The sequence below is a fragment of the Spea bombifrons genome, chromosome 6 (genome assembly GCF_027358695.1).
Source record: "Spea bombifrons isolate aSpeBom1 chromosome 6, aSpeBom1.2.pri, whole genome shotgun sequence".
NCBI lineage: Eukaryota > Metazoa > Chordata > Amphibia > Anura > Pelobatidae > Spea > Spea bombifrons.
In genome coordinates this window covers 10252620-10270600 of record NC_071092.1, presented here as the reverse complement: position 1 = coordinate 10270600, position 17981 = coordinate 10252620, and the positions used below count along the sequence as shown (strand labels likewise).

General features: G+C 42.4%; 2 protein-coding genes across 4 annotated transcripts; both read right to left on the bottom strand.

Annotated features, from left to right (window-relative positions):
- Nucleotides 1-1302: 1302 nt before the first annotated feature.
- ACY1 (aminoacylase 1) lies at nucleotides 1303-10742 on the bottom strand. Of its 2 annotated transcripts, none has more exons than XM_053468705.1 (15): nucleotides 10691-10742; nucleotides 8696-8786; nucleotides 7994-8058; nucleotides 6477-6581; nucleotides 6305-6399; nucleotides 5961-6037; nucleotides 5729-5818; nucleotides 4893-4949; nucleotides 4726-4799; nucleotides 3900-3949; nucleotides 3429-3573; nucleotides 3165-3233; nucleotides 3000-3079; nucleotides 2088-2148; nucleotides 1303-1610 (listed from the first exon to the last, which is right to left on the bottom strand). In XM_053468705.1, the coding sequence occupies exons 2-15, from the start codon at nucleotides 8784-8786 to the stop codon at nucleotides 1446-1448; spliced, it is 1224 nt and encodes a 407-aa protein (XP_053324680.1). In that variant the 5' UTR covers nucleotides 10691-10742; the 3' UTR covers nucleotides 1303-1445. The 2 variants fall into 2 exon arrangements, with proteins under 2 accessions (XP_053324680.1, XP_053324681.1); XM_053468706.1 differs by lacking the exon at nucleotides 10691-10742 and adding an exon at nucleotides 9979-10004.
- Nucleotides 10743-12258: 1516 nt separating this feature from the next.
- GLYCTK (glycerate kinase) lies at nucleotides 12259-17839 on the bottom strand. 2 transcript variants are annotated; one of them, XM_053468929.1, is made up of 6 exons: nucleotides 17798-17839; nucleotides 16158-16217; nucleotides 15562-15937; nucleotides 14508-14659; nucleotides 13490-13665; nucleotides 12259-13170 (listed from the first exon to the last, which is right to left on the bottom strand). In XM_053468929.1, exons 3-6 carry the CDS (start codon nucleotides 15918-15920, stop codon nucleotides 12289-12291), a joined length of 1569 nt encoding a protein of 522 aa, XP_053324904.1. In that variant the 5' UTR covers nucleotides 15921-15937; nucleotides 16158-16217; nucleotides 17798-17839; the 3' UTR covers nucleotides 12259-12288. The 2 variants fall into 2 exon arrangements, with proteins under 2 accessions (XP_053324904.1, XP_053324905.1); XM_053468930.1 differs by having other exon boundaries at nucleotides 17794-17835.
- Between the last annotated feature and the right edge of the window lie 142 nt (nucleotides 17840-17981).

Below are 17981 nucleotides of genomic sequence, written 5' to 3'. Positions count from 1 at the left end.
CTCCTACCCATTATGCAAACGTGTCATTTCAAATGAATAATGAAGTGAAAGAGTTAAAACCGCAAATTTCCTTTTATGAATGGACCTCTTAAATAACCACTGAAGTTACTGTTGGGTTTCCTGCATGCACATAACCAGGCACGCTTAATGCTGTCTCCCACAGCCATTATCCCAATCAATACTAATCCCTGCCAGTAGCTATCACTGTCTTGAAAGGGCACAACAAGAGAAGCTCCGCAAAGGTGAGACATTGTTAAAAATAATATAAACAGTATGTTTATGACGATCCTGCATTGCCCAAAATCCTCCTGTATTTTAGATTTATGCCCCACTGACCTTGTATGCTTTCTGTGACAAGATATATACTAGGATAGGACATTTCTATAGGAGCTACCTTACACGGTAGGAGGAATCCTCTCAATGCCTCTGTATCTTTTACTAAAACATTGGCGTAACTCACAGTTGTTATTTACACTCTGGTGCCTGTTATTCTGTTTCAAGGTATCACAGTGATGTGTGTGTTTGGGTGTCAGTGTGACAGAGCCTGTCCTGGTGTGTGTGTGTGTTTGGGTGTCGGCGTGGCAAAGCCTGTCCTGTTGTGTGTGTGTGTGTTTGGGTGTTGGTGTGGCAGAGCCTGTCCTGGTGTGTGTCTGAAAAATATCTGTAAATATTTGTAAAAATATTTTGTAGGAATAACACACTTATTTCATTAATTGCTGTCAGCATATCATGAAGTCACTGAAAAAGTCTATGTAAAGCCTCGCTACGTTAGCGTTCTGCTTTGGTCATATGAAATGCTGGAAGGCACGTATTGTTTACAACTTAGTTGCATATGGTAAGGGAGTATTTAATATGATCATGTTAACCCCTTAAGGACAATGGGCGGTCCCTAAACCCATTGAAAACAATGCATTTCGAGCCCGTACATGTACGGGCTTTGTCATTAAGGGGTTAAAATGCAACAGTAATTATACAAACAGATCTCTTAGCTCAAACACATACATGGTAACAAGCAGACTATGTATCAAGATTAGGTGCGGGTACATAAAAAGAAGCGCTGGTGATGCTACATTCATTTGAATATTTTACCCCACACACATACACACACACACACACACACATTTGATGATGCAGAAAGTTTTACAAACAGTGGATACATTGTGACATCTATTTATATGATTTGCGCCTGAGTTACTGCTGAATCAGGTTATTCAGTCACCTTATTGGTTGTATAGTTGAAGAAGATAAAATAGTGAATAGGGATGTAATCACCCAAAAAATAATCTCAACAGTGATCTAATATTTGGTTGTAGCATCCAAAGCTCTCTTTAATGAGACATAAACCCCCCAGGCTGCAAAACAGCCAAAGAGTCGCATGTCAACTCATGGTGAGTTTGGCACTCTTACACTACAAGCACACCATTCCTTCCCTCTGTCCTCTATGTTCATTGCTCTCCATCAAGGGGTGGAACACTCGCAAGCGACGAGATGATACGGGTGTAGATATGGATTCCTTGCAAGAAGACTTCCTCATTCAAGTATTCATCATGATCGTGCAATAAGATTGGTGTGTGGTTCATGGGGGAAAACCCAAATGCAGGATACCCGGCCTGTGAAGAGTAGAGATTACAGGTTGGGTAGATGGTTTCAAAAAGGGAGCAAAGGACTGAATGGAAAGCTTTTTAAGAAAAAAGATAATGTTTAACTAGCAGTGGACTGTGAGAGAAAAGAAATAGTGTTAAATCTTAGTGAGATTTTAACATAAATGAATTGATGTTAAAGAGATCAGGGCTATAAAACACTAAAACTAACCATGAGCAAAATAATTCCAGGACCCATAACAGTCGAAATGGTGTTCATGTTGATTTCTACTATATTATTGAAGTGGGCTACAATAAAGGTGCTTTTTTCATCCTAACCATCACTTTCCTAATAACTGTTTGCTTCATGAGATAAGACGAGGGCACCTTTACTTCCCTAGTATTGCTCATGATTGTGGTAGACATATACTTATTTACTGAATAATGTATGAACATGGCAGAAAGCAAAGCAGTGCCCTACCATGCCCAGTTTTATTTTTCACTTACCGCCCGCACATAGCGACTGTCAGTGGCAGCTGGGAAGATTTCCGGCTTTAACTTCAGGCCCCTGAATAAAAGATAAATGATTCAGTCTCTTCTTCTCTGCCAGGAGAATGTACCGTAAAGACACATCCACTATCTGCCTGTAGAACTTGTTTACCGTGCAAGCAGAGCTCTCTCCACCTGATGTATCGGTTTGTCTTAGTCTGTCAATTCTAGTCTAGTCATACCCCTTGAAAGATAATAATAATGTGAATCAATAATTGTTGGGGCACTGGCCATCATATGTCCGGGCAACCAGACATGGCACTTTGACCACAGAATAATTATCAGTTGGGTCTTGCAGTGTTGGGGGGTATGCACCATCAGGATGTAGAAGGGGTAGCTGTGATTATTTGGAATTTAATACCACCCAGTAAGATTTACAGGTATAGAAACATACCAAGCAGAATTCCGTTACGGCTAATCACTGCCAACACCCCCCCAATACACATTTTCATTGGACAGATAATGTCTCCATTTAACTAGCGATATGGTTAGAAAGAGGTTAGAAGACAGGTGTAAACAAATGTTGAGACGGAGATGTATGTACACATTCATAGCGATATAGAAACAGATCACAGCACATACAAGCAATTGCAAATCACTTGAAATAAATCACATTATACAACAGGCTTGTTGCCCTAATATCATTAATACATGTTACAGGTGTGCCGAAAATGTATACCCATAATACCCACCCATGCAGTCTTGTTAATAGCCAGTTAGGTGGCTCTGTTGGAGGATTTTCATCAGCCAGTACCCTTCAAAATACCTCTGTCCTTCTCATTCTCCTTACTGACTATGTTGTCTTTAAGGCATGCTACCCCCTCCCCCTTTATTTCTAATTAACTATCTTTTGAACATGCTCCTACTCACAGCTCTTTGCATGGATTAGAGAATGCTTTCCACCAAGGGTTTGAATCATCTGGAGTGGTCACCACCTGGTCCATACATTTCTGAGTGAGGGGGAAAGAGGACAAGAAGAGGTCAAATGCAGTCAACGATGGGTTTAAATCCTCAGTATTCTCAGCCCCGTCTCACCTGATGATACTCCCAGGTCACCTGACTCCCAGCGTCTCTGCACCAACTCTCTAGCTGACTCTCAAACTCCTAGGAAGGGAAAAAGCATAAAAAGAGCCTCATACTAAAAAAAGAGCTACATGTTAGGAAAATGCAAGCAACTAAAGGACAGAGAAAATAGGAAAATTAATAGCACAGAAGAAAAAAGTGAAAAACAGGTGTATAAACATTACCGTAAACAAAAGAGGGGTAAGAAAGCCGAGAGAACAAGGGTTATTATTGTACCTTTAAGTTGACGGTGGGTGGAACGCGGAGATCAAAAGTTGCTGACATCTCAGATGGGACTACATTGCAGGAAACCCCACCACTGGCTCGGGTTAGATTAACGGTAGTGACATCTCCAAGTGTGAGGTTAGGATTGGACTCTAACCTGTGTGGGAATATAGAAAAATTATAGATTTTAACACCACATTATATTTCAGCCATAGTGTACATGCTGTGCGTGTGTTCATTTAGGAAACTATATTAAATAAGAAATAGTAAATAATTAGTTTATTTCATTTTGAAGAGAGTGTTTGTGACGTAGTGAATATTCTTTTGCACAGAATGTGTGGCGTGTTAGACTTCCTCTCTAGGGCATTAACAGCTAAATCAGCTCATACAAAGGTCCGATGTACCATATTGAGGTATAGAGCAGCACACTTACAGTACAGGCTGTGTTGTGTATTTGGCATTCTCTTGAGCGAGTTTATTTACCTTTTTTTCTCCTTCTCTCGAAACTCCAGGAATTTAGAAATCACTAAATGCTAAAAGGAATACATGGTATATAAAAATGAGAAAAAAAGAGTAATGTGATAAAGAGCAATCTTTATATATATTATTATATCTTGCGGAACCAAGGCACACTAGCCTCCAAAGGCAAAGGTCCTCTGGCATGTGCAGAAGGGGGGGGATGTCCATTTCCATTTACTGACTTGGCTCCAGTTGATACTCTTCACATGAAACGTTGCTTTAGAAAAAGGTATCTTAACATTGAAGCTAAAGTTACTACTGCAAACATGACAGCCTGTGCTTATATCACACACTTACCATGTTTGCTACATTTTTAAATACGTTGTAAGAACATATGGAACGTCTGTGGCTTCTTCCTTTTTTAAGCAAATGGAGTAAAACGTTTTACATTCATTAGCTCTCAAATAATTTTGGTTGGACTGGTTAAAAAGTGAATGTCATTTTTTATGAAACTTCAGCTTTACTTAAACTATTTTAAACTTTTGGATGGTTTTTCTATATCGTCTTTACTTTTTAGAAGGCAAACATATATACGATAAATCTTAGAGACACCCCTTCCCTTAATTACATTTGAAGGGACCTCTGAGATCTTGGAAAATTACAGTATATGACTTTTTCACAAGATTGACAACTGCTCTGCAAGGGAGTCTGGCATGAAATGGGTTGGTATAAGAATTTCTAACTCAAGGTTTTGAAGGAATGGTAAAAGTGAATAATAGTAATGATTGCATCTAGTGACCGAGAGAAGACAAAATCAGAAGTAGAGCTTCCACATCTACTGAGCACTCACTAGTTTGGTGGCTGCCGAATTTTCTATGAAGCGAGAACCATGCCCTGGGTCTCCCCTGCAGTGAACAGTTATCCCTGGGAAGACAAAATGGCCAAAACGGGACAGTAACATGAGTGAATTAGTAGAAACTCACGATAGACTTATAGGAGTAGCAAAGGAGCACTTACACCAAGGGCACTTTTCCCCATAGAACACACTAAATACTTCTGTGGGACTAGCCAGACCTGAAAAGAGAAGAGCATAATTGGAAGAAACAGATCTGATTGGCATACTGGATGGGAGACAGGGGTGAGGAATTGAGAAAGACCTCATAAGGAGTATTTTAGCCAGACATGCAACACGCTTACATGCAAACATGTAACATAGCTTAACATTAGTTTATGTTTGTACAATGTGCAGTCATTGTGGCTATTCTATGTTTAAACCAGTCACACGTGCATAGTTATAAATGTAATATCCATTTTTAACTGTTTTAGCCTTAAAAGTAACACGGGCTGGTGGGTTTCACATTACATGCAATAAGGTTTTATCGTGACCCAGTTCCCTGATAATTTAGCATGCGAAATGTGTGTGCTGTTTATACCATCGGACATGACTTCCATTCAGTGTTTGCGCTGATGACAGAGACGCGATTTTCAAGAGTTTACCATGCTGTGATCAATTTGTCATTCTTTGCTGTAATATCACATTGAGTAGTGAAAACATACTCAGAATTAAAAGAAAAATAAGGCAAAACTATGCGTAATGGCGGTGATGGATATGGACATGCATAAAAAAAAAGTTCTATACATTCCCTATGAAAAAAGAAACTATAAATATTTCTATATTACTCTAAATGCTTGAAATGGGGTTTTTCTTTCAAAGTAGCACCTGCTTCCCATTGAACATGCATGGTTGACTAGAAGATGTGAGATGGGCGAGATAAATTAATTGAGACCAAGGTAAGACAAAAAGGGCAGCGTCGTGTGAAATGCACAGGCTGGAGAACATAGTAACATCTCACCTTCATCAAGTGTGATCCCAGGATTGAGATTTCTGAATTCCGGGTACTTTACAAAGAGTTCCATGCCCTTGTGGCCCCCAATCTCTTCATCTGTTAACAAGAAAAGGGATTATTTTGTTCGATATCACTTCTTAGTGTTGTTTCTCTTTTCCCCCCAAGCGCTCTTCTCATTCCTCTCTGGCATCATTCATCCAATTCCACCCGCCGTGAGCCTTTCCCTCTCGCATCTTACCAGGGACTAGTGTGAGGTGAACGGTACGAGGAAGGCGGCGTCCCTCAGACTTCAGTCTACGAAGAGCTTCCAAGTACCTGCAGGGGGCCATCATCATAAATAATATTTACATCCCATACCCGCAATGCTTGTTTCCACGAATACAGAAAAAAATGTTCTTGACATGTAAGCCATTACTTTCTGGAAAGATGTTTTGTCCAGAATTTTCTAATCTATGGCTCCTGTATGCTCTTTCCTTCAGTTTTTTTCCCTGTTTGTTTTTATTCCCACTCACATTTCTTCATTCTATCGCCCTTCGTTTGATATTACACATCAATTTATTTTATCGATGGTCTGTGACTTACTGGATGGTAACACATTTCATGTCTTGAGTTCCTCTGGCATAGATGTTTCCCGATTCATCTTTATGTGCAGCAAATGGAGGATAAGTCCAGAATTCCTGGAGAAAGAGAGCACGGTTTCAGTCTGACCGCATTTCATCATACTGCGTCCATTCATTCTTTCACACCACCTCACCTCAAACACAGGGACCACATCTATATGGGAATTTAAAACCACGGACTTGAGCTGAGGCTTTGTCCCCCACCACGACAAGATGAGTATTGTAAGTCCGGAGGACAGCTATGAGAGAAGAAGCATGAGCGAGAAGATGCACACAATATTACACTGGTCATAGTAGGAGAGGATGACGCTCATAGAATATACATAAAAATAAAATAAGACATCTTCAGTCATCCCATGCATTTTAATGAATATGGTAAACGAGTGTACCTTTTAAGTTATTTCCCTTGTAAATCTATGGAGAGATTCAGCAGAATACCCCCATGCATTTGTCCTCTTTTCTCACCCCCCAGCTCCATCGCTTGCAGAAGAAGAGTTCAGCAGAACACATATCTTACTTGTAAATGCGCATGTTGTATACTCACCAACACCCAGCTCCGGTATTGTTTTGGGCAAGTATTCCAGGGGGGTCTCACAGACCACCCCATGCATGCACAGAAAGTGTTCCCAAGGATTTCAGTGGAAGTGTTTTCCTGACACAAACTGGCTGGCTTAAACAGCCAAAGCTGGTGTGGGAATTGGACAACAGATGGGGCAGTACACTGCAGATCCAAAGCTGCAGCTTCTTCAAAAGGTAAGTGCTTTTTTTATTTTAGGAACAGAATGTGGAATTGGCAGCACTCTATGGGGCACTGGAGTGTCCCATTAAAGAAGAAATGGTTCTCGGTCTGCCTATGAGACTAAGATCAAGATCCCCCACAGCGCTGCAGGGGGCCTGGATCCTCCTGTCTGGTAACCTCCGCTGCCGCCACTTCCACTGGGGCTTCTATCACCGTGGTTGTCTACGCGCATCGCGCATACCTTCCCTGGCTGCCAGAGAGGAGAATTCCCCGCAGCTCTGTGGGGAATTCTCTTCTCTGGCAGCCAGTGAACGTCTGCTTGATGGACACAGACCATCCCCGCTACGTCCGCCGGGGCTTCTATGACGGAGCACCGGTGTCACGTGACCTTCCGGTGCTCAGTCATAGAAGCGCCGGCCTCCACCACTAGACACCAGGGAGTCAGAAGCACTGGTAAGTCGAGGAGGGGGAAGGGTTATATGGGGGTGCATAAGGCTTTTCTGGAGGCAGAGTGTCCCGTGATATGCCTTTTACCCCCTTTGTGCCACTCTGCCTCCAGAAATGCCTTATATTCCCCTATATGCCACTCTGTCCCATGATATGCCTTTTAACCATATATAAGGCATTTCTGATTTTAAGACTACATGCAGCCTCAATATCATCATTCCTTGTTTGGTTGAATGGCCAACGCATTCTCAGAAATCATTCTTAAATCACCAACGCATTCTCAGATATACGGTAATTCTTAAATCACCTAGAATGTTTACTGCATTCATTTTATTTGTCAGGAACACATAATTGTCATATAACACAAAAGCAGTGCATGATAGGGTAATATGCGTCACATCACCACCATTATGTTTATAATTTAAAGCCCTTTAGATTTTCAACAGTTTCAGCTCATCCTCATACCTTAATTTTCCTGCTTTCCAATCCAATGTCTTCAGCTACCCGAACAAGGAACTCAATAGCTCCATCTGTAACGTAACAATTTGTAGAATATATATATATATATATATATATATATATATATATATAATGCATATATTTGTGGAGGGACCTTTATGACATAAAGCTGGCTTAAGTTTAATGAGGCACTTTAAAATACTACATGTACATAACATATAAATACTACATAAAAAAAAAGTCTCTGAAGCTTCCACCACAAAAAAGTGACAGGTCCTCCAGCGGGTTAGGGCAACCAGGTCTCCCCAATCTCTTTCCTCTGGGGCCGCACTCCCCCTAAGGAGATATACAGCTCCTTCCTCAGAAGAGCCGAGATCCGAAGAGGAGAACCACTAAACTTTTCAAGGGGGAAGGTGGCCAAAAAGCTTAACCCTCCCACCAATGGAACTTCAAAGTTAATTCTGTGCCAAAAACCACACGTGCCCCCAAATGTGAAGTGACTCCTGTGTGCCATTTCAGGTCCCAGCCTAAAAATAAATCTCTTCTCTGACACCACCAGCCACAGGCTGAGGTTGAGGGGTAAATCTACTTATCCAGGGATGGGTAGTTTAAAGGTTAAAAAATTCTCCAAGGATACATTATAGGAGGGGTAGATTAATATACGACAGGTATAATATGATTTATATATTTTTTTATGATGAATGGTACCGTAGTCTGGCTCGGGATGTACAGTTCGGATTCTCAGGTACTCTCGGAACAGACCGGTAGCGGGATTCTCAGTGGCAGAAGTGGTATCCATCTGTGGAAGATTCTCTGTTCGGTTATTTGATTACCTAAGCCGTGCGCATCTGTATTTAAAATCATGAATTTTAACAAACCTCATTATTTTACGTTTATATCTCTCTAGAGTCAGTTGGTGGTTAATCTGAGAAGGGTTAAAACTAGAACGGACAAACTAAGACAAACTGATTCATTAGGTAAGATGACCTTGCCTGCAAGCTTACACACTAGAAGGAGTTGGGTATAGATAAACGTAAGGTATGGAGAATGTGCCGTAGATATACGTGGGAACAGAGAGATGTATGCGGGGGTCCAGGATTAGGGGAGATGTCCCTAGAAGTAAAAGAAAGAGGAGATACAAAGGGTAGCGGGCAGTGAGGGGATTCTAAGGCTTGGTGCCCCCTACTAGTTAATACATCAAGGTGTAAATGGATTATGGTGTCACATAATGCATATATAACACAAGGTTAGCTAGAATGGGAGTCAGGACCCCCCCACCCAAAATGTATGCATATCCTTGAGGCCATTTACACAGCAGCATATTATGTCCTAGGGGAGCAGATGAGCATATTGGGGGATCGGGCCCCTCAGTGCGCTACTGCTGAATGAGCCACTTGGGGTGATCAAAGATCTACCTTTTAGCCAGTGGATCTACCAAGCCAGCACAGCCTCTGTATCCCCTCTTCCATAAGCACCTGTCATCTATAGGATGTGATGTCATAACCCCGGCGCTCACCCGAAAGAAGATGAGGTATGCCCTGAAGGTTGTGGGAAAGCTTTCCAGTGGCAAGCTGTGGGCAGATCCACAATTACATACACCACTGCACTCACGGTCCCTGCAGGTAAACTATTTGAGGGACTTTGTCCCCCCACATTCTCCCATTGCCTATGGCCATGACCACTAGGGCTCTTTAAACTAGTGCTTGTTAAAAAAAAGTGCAATTTCTTTCAGTTATTTTTATTGTGAAAATGTCTTTCAGTTATTTTTGGAGGAAATAGCTCATGAACCTGCTAAAAAAAATCAGTTTTGCCTACAAGGAAAGCACCGCACCCCTTCTGCCCCCACTCTCATGTCTCCCCCACGCCGGGCCCTTTAATTCCCGCAGCACTAATAAATGACCCAAGTACACTGCGCTCTAATTGGCCAGCGAGTTCCGTTATAATCTGTTAATTTACCAGCATTGATCTCTCAGAACCCCCGTTATACCCACCCCGGGCTGGCTGTCTCTTTCCAGACCACTTCTCCTTCTCAGCTGTCTCCGGCAGGACTAAGGGAGGGAGTCCTGTGCACTCTCTCACACACACCAGTACAAGTCTATACCGGCTTCCAGGCAAAACTAATCGAACCTCGATCGCATCCAACCAAGGCTGACAGAGACGCAGAGAATGCCAAGTCTTTGTGTGACTATTTACAGTCTTTATACATAAAAGCAAAGGTTTGTCGCAGTGAGACACCTCATGTATTTAAAGACAGCTCTCTTATTTGTACATAACTGCTTTTAAGTGCAGCACAGACAGAGTGATTCACCAACAGAATTTTTAGATCACTGCATAGTTAGCAGCAGTCCTGACTTGATAAGCACAGTCCTGACATCAGAACTTATCATCTCCTGTCAAATGAATTTACCAATAACTTAGCATTGCCAATAATAGTGCTGAGCAGACACAAAGGTGCCAGTCTCCCAATAGTTCTCAGGACAGTCCTGATTTTTGGACACTGTCCTGAGAACACAGTTGGGGAGATTCTCTGATATCCCCTGAGCTGTAAAATCAATGGCGGTCCTTTTTATCTTTTAGATCATAAAATCTACCTTGTTTCTCTCAGCACGGTGATTCATTTCATTAGCAGATTATATTGTGGTGAGCACAGCATGCGCTGCCACAATGCACTGAAATAAAGGCATAAACATTATAGTTTGTTACCGTTTTGAATTGATCGTTCCTACTTCAGGCCCTTGTCCTCTTCAGTCTGATTCTGCGAACCTTATGCCAGACTGGACTTTGCCCACTGTTAGAACTAAGCGGTGCAATAGGTAACACCTTTATTGGCTGGATTCCATTCCCCTTAATTTAGAATAGCCTCTGATCCCCCTTAAGCCCTGAATATTATTATTTATTGTTTTATATAGCACCATCATATTCCGTAGTGCTGTAACAATCCTCTGCTATAGAATAATGTATATTACTCTGTTCAGAACCCTAACCCTCTGTGAGTACTTTAATATGCACTCTTCCTAAACTAAGATAAAGTACTTACCTGCCATGCTGCAAAATCTTCCTTCTTCCTCCATGAGCCGTCATTTCAGAAAATTACAAACCAATGGGAAGATTTTAGAAGTGCACCGGGGTCTAAATGCATGCGCCGTTCACCGGAGCCAGGGCTGAAGCTGATTGGAGGTGCGCACGTCACGTGCAGGGAGATGCGTTTGTCCGAATGCATCTCCCGCAGGACAATTAGCTGGTGGGGAAAGGGGGCAAATGCATTTGGAGGGGTTCTGCAGAATCACCCCATGCATTTACAAAATGGGCCACATGAACATTTATAGGGACCGCACACCTAGCATTTACATTAATGTGCATATGATGGCTGGTGTGTACCTTTAAGCAAAATTTACCTTGACTTCCGCTCAAATTTTCCCAATTTATCAGCAAGAATGAAGTCCGCGATTATCAATAAAAAAAACACATTGTCTACAAACAACAAATGATTGCCTTTTCACATTATCCATTAATGGGACTATTTTAACAGTACTGTAATCATTGTCCAGCTTGTAGATGATTATCCTTTCTAGGGCTCCATGGTGTTATCTTTTGAATTTTTGGACTCTTCAACTGTCTTGGATCCTTCTGGAAAGTTTGTAATCCTGTTGTCTTTGTTGAGACTGTCAGCTCACTTTAACAGGGCCCTCCTCACCTATTGTTTCTGTATGTCATCTTGTTATGTTATGCATGGATGTTACACGTACCACCTATCTAAGCATTGTTGCAGACCATGTACACATTTTCATGGACACGGAATTCCCTGACGGCATTGGCCTCTTTCAGCAGGATAATGCACCCTGCTACAAAGCCAAAATGGTTCAGGAATGGTTTGAGGAACACAACCACGAGTTCAAGGTGTTGACTTGTCTTTCTAGTTCCCCAGATCTCAATCCAGTTGAGCATCTGTGGGATGTGCTGGACTAACAAGTCCGATCCATGGAGACCTCACCTCCTAATTTATAGGACTTAAAGGATCTGCTGCTAATTAATGTCTTGGTGCAGATACCACAGCACACCTTCAGAGGTCTAGTGGAGTCAATACCTGGGCTGTTATGGCGGCAAAAGGCGGACCTACACAATATTAGGCAGGTGGTCGTAATGTTATGGCTGATAGGTATGTCTATTTATATACCGGTATTTCTATATATATATATATATATATATATATATATATATATATATATATATATATAAAGAAATTAGTATTAGTATAATGCAATAATGAGACCTTGTGTTGATGGATTTTTTTTTGGTAGATTTTATTGGATGTCTCTTTTTCTCCGTATCAAAAGCACTTGCACATCCATCACATTAGTTCCTGTAAGTCCGGTTGTTAGTAAATATCTACCATCATGGAATTGACTAAAAAAGGTGTTAGAATCACTGTGATTAAGAAAGCATTCCACGTTGAATCCACCTTGCTTAGCATCCATTAGCAGCTCGGGGTAGGAGAAAGCACCAGCGGCTTCTGTGGGGCCATCTTGCCCATCAGTACCCCCACTCAAAAACAACACTTCACATCCCTTCAAGTCCCCCTGAAAGTTGTGCCACTCCTGAGCTACCCGCAATGCCAACTCCTGGTTTCTCCCACCTTTACCTTCTCCCTGCACAAGTACTGTGGTTTCCCCTCCACAAAGGACACAGACAGCACCTAGACCTGCATATTCTGCAATCTCATGCAGTTGCTCAGCAAGGTTAAGGTCTGGAATGGCCATTTCAGAGCCTAGAGCAATAATTTCTTGTTGCAGCTGTTGCTGCTCACTACTTTCCATCATCATGGAGCAGATTACTCTGGCAAGGAGGCCATAAAACCGAGAAACTTGTCTAACATCACCACTAATGGCTGAAGACAGAACTGATGGGTGATAGCCCAATCTTGCTGATTCCTGCTCTGCTTCACGCATTGCAATGAGGTTCGACCCAATGAGGATGTTGTGGACATGGCTGAAATGGTCATGAGCAGCAGTCCGAGACCTGGAGCGAAGTACATCCCTCACTGATGCTGGAGCAGAGTTTCTTAGGTCGTACTTGTCCAATATCTGCAGACAACCTTCTGTACTGTAAGAGCTGGAAACTGTAGGGCCACTTGCGATAACATTGAGGTCATCTCCAATGACATCAGATAGTATTAGGCTGATGACCTATGAATGGCAGAGAAATTAATCACAGGTATGAATGTATGTTTTAGGATTATGCCTAAGAGGCAGATCTTATATGACTTCTGCAAACACTACAGAAAAGCATTACTTAGAATGCTTTTCTTGTGGGCTGAAGGTACCTCTGCTGGGGTTTGTCCAATTTGGTTTGGTCTGTCTGTTAAGTAATGTATACTTAGATTTTGTTTCCTTTAGTTATATGTGAAACTAGTAGGAAACATTTTTGTGTTTTACATGGAAGATACAGGGGGATCTGGGGACCCCCACCAACTTACTCCTACTTGGTGCACATCCTCCTACTGACCTGTGCAGGGTATGCTGCTCTGGCCAGGCCTCCCCCTTTAAGTTGCGATAGGGCTCTCCGCAAAGTGTTCAGCTCCTGTATGGTTGCACCTCTCAAAGCCAGCTGCTTAGTTATCGTTTGCTTGTCGTGGAGCGTGAGGGGAGGCATGGGTGCTGGCAGGAGAGCCGAACCTCCACCTGATCCCAAAAAAAGACAGGAGGGTGATATTTCAGAATTCCAGCTGTCATAAAATATAGATAATACAAAAAACACAGCTGGATATTCCCATTCCTTACAACAATCTTCTGTCATCCGCAAAGGAGTGATATCTTCAACCAATTTTACTTACACTACCGTTCAAAAGTTTGGGGTCACTTAGCGGGCTTCAAGGAAAACAAAGAAGTTTCTAACTTATCAACTTAACGATTTAACCTTGGATTAGCGAACGCAGTGTGCCATTGGAGCGCAGCAATGAAGGTTGATTAAAAAGGGCCTCTACGCTTCTGAAGATATTCCATGAAAAATCTAACGTTTAATGGGTAAAATTTGAATAGACAGATCCACGAAAGCAGAACGCAAAAACAAAGCATTCCGCTCCTCACAAAGTATATTCATCTTCATCTAAAAGTAGAAATTTGTTGTGGAGTATTCAGCAAACACCGGGATGTGGACAGGCAACCAACACCTAACGTGTTTTGGGTTAAATAGTTGCAGCGTGAGTAGTGGTATTTCTTCATTGCCATTTTTTTATTTGCTAGCCCAGACAAAGTCCGCAGGGCAGTATAACGGGGAGTTATGTCTATTTAGGGTATAGCTAAAAGAATGAGACATATTATGCAATTTGCAAGAGCTTATAGTCTAAGGAGAAGTGGGATGTGATACACAAGGGACTAGTAATTCCAGTAATCGGGATATTACTCACTGAGTGGACCATCCTATTGGTTGTTATGGTAATAAGAGAATTGTTCAAGCTTTGCTCCAGATTTAATTTATAACCCGCACCATATGAATTCAGTCCCCATTTTCCTCCCTCTCTCACCTGAGATAAGAACCAGTAATACATCCTTCTCTGAAAGTTTCTTTGCGAGGCTATGGATTTCTCTGGCAGCTTCCAAAGCGGACTCATCTGCCATGTTGTGTTCCGCACCTTCCATAATCCTCACTGGTGACCCAGGAGACAGCAGCATCTCCCTGCAATGGAAGGACCAACCTTAACCTTCATACTCCGTATACGACTACCAACTAAATGTATAAATAAAGTAAAAAAATACAGCTGCATTATCTTATGATGGAAAAATGTTTCTCTCAGAACTTGAGTGGAAACTTTATCCTGAGCTCTGCTTTGTCTGCACTTTTTTGCTCAATATGTCTCCTAGACAGTGTTGTTATAATCGGGTATATCTTGGAGAACTTGGAAAACACACTTGAGCTCCAAGCTGCAGATCTTTCTGGGAAAACACTGCCAATTTGATTCTATTGTCCTCTCTGTGCTACCTCAACCTATCCCCCAGTATCCATACTGCATGTGACATGTGTCTAATTTGGGTCTGAACGGCTTTAAACTGTCTACAAAATATGCTTTTTGGAAAGTCACATTTTGGTGTTAAGATCTAAACATGGAACGGCAATGGTTCTGTTCTAATATAGTGGCTACAGTGAAGAACTATTTGACCCGGCTTCAGCACATTGACGGGCATGGATAGTAAATCTCTAAAAAAGACAAGGTGGAATGGTGAACTTAGACACATTTAAAATGAAATGAAGACTGGATCTTGGGTTTAATATCATGGATATTACCTAAACCCAGTATGCAGAGAATCAAATGAGCTGGGCCATTATAGCCCATTGGATACATAGGGTCCTTCCGAACATGTGTAAGGATGGAGAGATGGAAGGTGTGGAGACACTTTGGCCAGATCATACTTCCACTATTCCAAGTTGTCCCTCCTAGCTCTATAATGTCTAGTCAAAAAGAATCCTTCCAAAACTATCCCGCATGCTATTTCACTGCCATATCTGTCAGGGGCTGTTAGTTGGGGAAATAGATAATAGTTGGGGAGTAGATTATTAGTAACATAGTCCAAGGGTGGTACCTCTTTCCAGCAACTCTTAGGCTCTCTTCCATCCCACGTGGAATGCTAATCACACCCTGTAAAATGTGATTTCCCACAATCTGCTCCACGGCCGCTGTCATTCCCAAAACAGCCTTCCCAAATCCAACCAAATACAAGTTCTTGTTTAGAGGGAAGTCTACACCTCCACACTCAAGAACCAAGGATCCACACGCTTCCCTCACTTTCAATGATCTCTGCAGCATGTTGGGGGGTAACACAGCTGACACTGCACCCCAAAATATCTTTCGAGCATCCTCCCGTAGAGACAAACTTCCCATTTTAGCTTTGCTTGTTTGTGAAGAGAGAGAACGTGTGAGAACCCGTAGTACTCTGGCCATGAGAACCAGGCGTGTACCTGCAAAGAGATGGGCAAAGACAGGGATAATTCGAGAACTTCAAGCAAGTGGCAAGTCTATAATGTTACATTTATAGATGTAAAGTATTTTTACATCTATTTCATATATTCTGGAATGAAAATGGGAAGCGACATATATCTTGTGATCTTTTACACTGTAATCCTCCATGAAATGCGGCATATACAGAAATAAGCTCAACACTTCACGAAATATTCATACCTGTCGTCTGCCGGAATGCACTTCTTCTCTAAGCGTTCACGCGATGGTCATCAGGAGACGCTGTAATAATGATAATAATTAAAAAATTCTGTCCGTAAGAAACACCATAAACACCACATCTCTCTGATGAAAAATATTTGGATTTTTTTTCTGGGTCTAAAGTTCATTTTTGTTTACTCTTCTAAATAGCTTCTCTTCTAAGATTTCACAGAAAAGTTAATAATTAGCCGGGTTACTGGTCTAGGATTTGCAAATGTTTTAGAGCAAATGCAAAAAAAAAGAACTCACTTACTCTGCCCGTTAAATAATTATTCCTTACATTATTAGAGTAAATGTGTCCAAAATCCTTGCTGTACCATAAACGTGTCAATAACCTATATCTCAAGTGTTTCTCTTTAAGAGGGATGGACTGTCTTTAGGGATCACATCTCTGTCGCTCCATCCTGTCCGGATGACTCTCAAAAGGTCAGAGGTTAGCTGGTTATGAGCGTCTCACACTTGTTAGCATGGATAGGCACCAACATTGCTCGTGGTGGACATATACTGGGGTCTGTGGTGGACAATTTAACAATGTTCTATGGGCCTTCACAAACTTTGCCGCAGACACTTTGCCTATCCCTGGTTGTTGGCTGCGGTTATTGGCTGTGGTTACGATCCTTTAGAAGAATCTCATGGTTTGGTGCAGGGCTGGTGCAAGGATTTTTGCCACCCTAGGCAAAACATAATTTTGCCCCCCCCTGGCCCCACCCCACAAGCCCCTCCCCTTTGCCACACCCATAGTGACTGCAAGCTGTGGCCGCACTTCTAATGAATGACCGGGTGGCTGCGGGTGCCCCCTCCAAGTAGGTGCCCTAGGCGGGTGCCTACTTTGCCTATAGGTGGCGCGGGCCCTGGTTTGGTGCCTGGGTGCAGGTAGGGCACTACTACGTGCCTCTCTGGTAAATGTTCCAGCCAACATTCTCTAGTAACCTATAGTGAGGGTACTATATCCAGAAGCGAAGCGTGTCATAACCATACCTGGGAACTTCTGGGCTCCGGCTACCCTTGCGGGACGCGGCCAGGACTGGACACGGACGTCAGCAGGCGGTCCAGTGACGTCAGTGGGCAGCCTCACTGACGTCGGCGGACGGTCCCACTGACAACTGCAGGAAACACCCCCATTTATAGGAAAAATGGGCGGGGAGCGGGACGTGTCAAGACCCCGCTCCCACGACCCAGAGGATTCGGTGCTCCGGGTCAAACCTGGAGAGTTCCCAGGTATGTTCATAACCAGTATAAGAAATTTAAATTTTATAGTTGCATGGCTATTGTGCCCATTTCTAGATGACTTTATAAACTATATGGTTCAGTCATTTTTACAAGGAATAGATTTTTTTCAATTAGTTTCTATTCATGAAATAAACTCATGATAATTTTCAGTTTCTCTCCTATGGAACACCGTGAAACACTAACACTAACAATATGATATTTTGGACCATATGTCTTCTGCACCAGAGATTCCAAAAGTAACGCATTAAGTTTTTCACCGTCCTGCTCGTTACCGCCACCTACTGGTAGGTGGTCTAGTAGTTTCTACTACCCTTATGGATAAAAATAATTAACGTAATCGCCGCTAGATTACTAAAATCACACATACATACTGCGGACATGACTCGCGGATTTTTCCGTATTTAGCAGTCGCTGGCATGACAGACTAACACACTGTGCCACACCTAATATGGCGCCCAAGTGACTACCACCCGCTACGCCCAAGAAGGCGGAAAAAGCGTAGTACGTCGCCACTAATAGCCAATGACGTTGAGCGTGCGCCGTTGACGTGCGGTC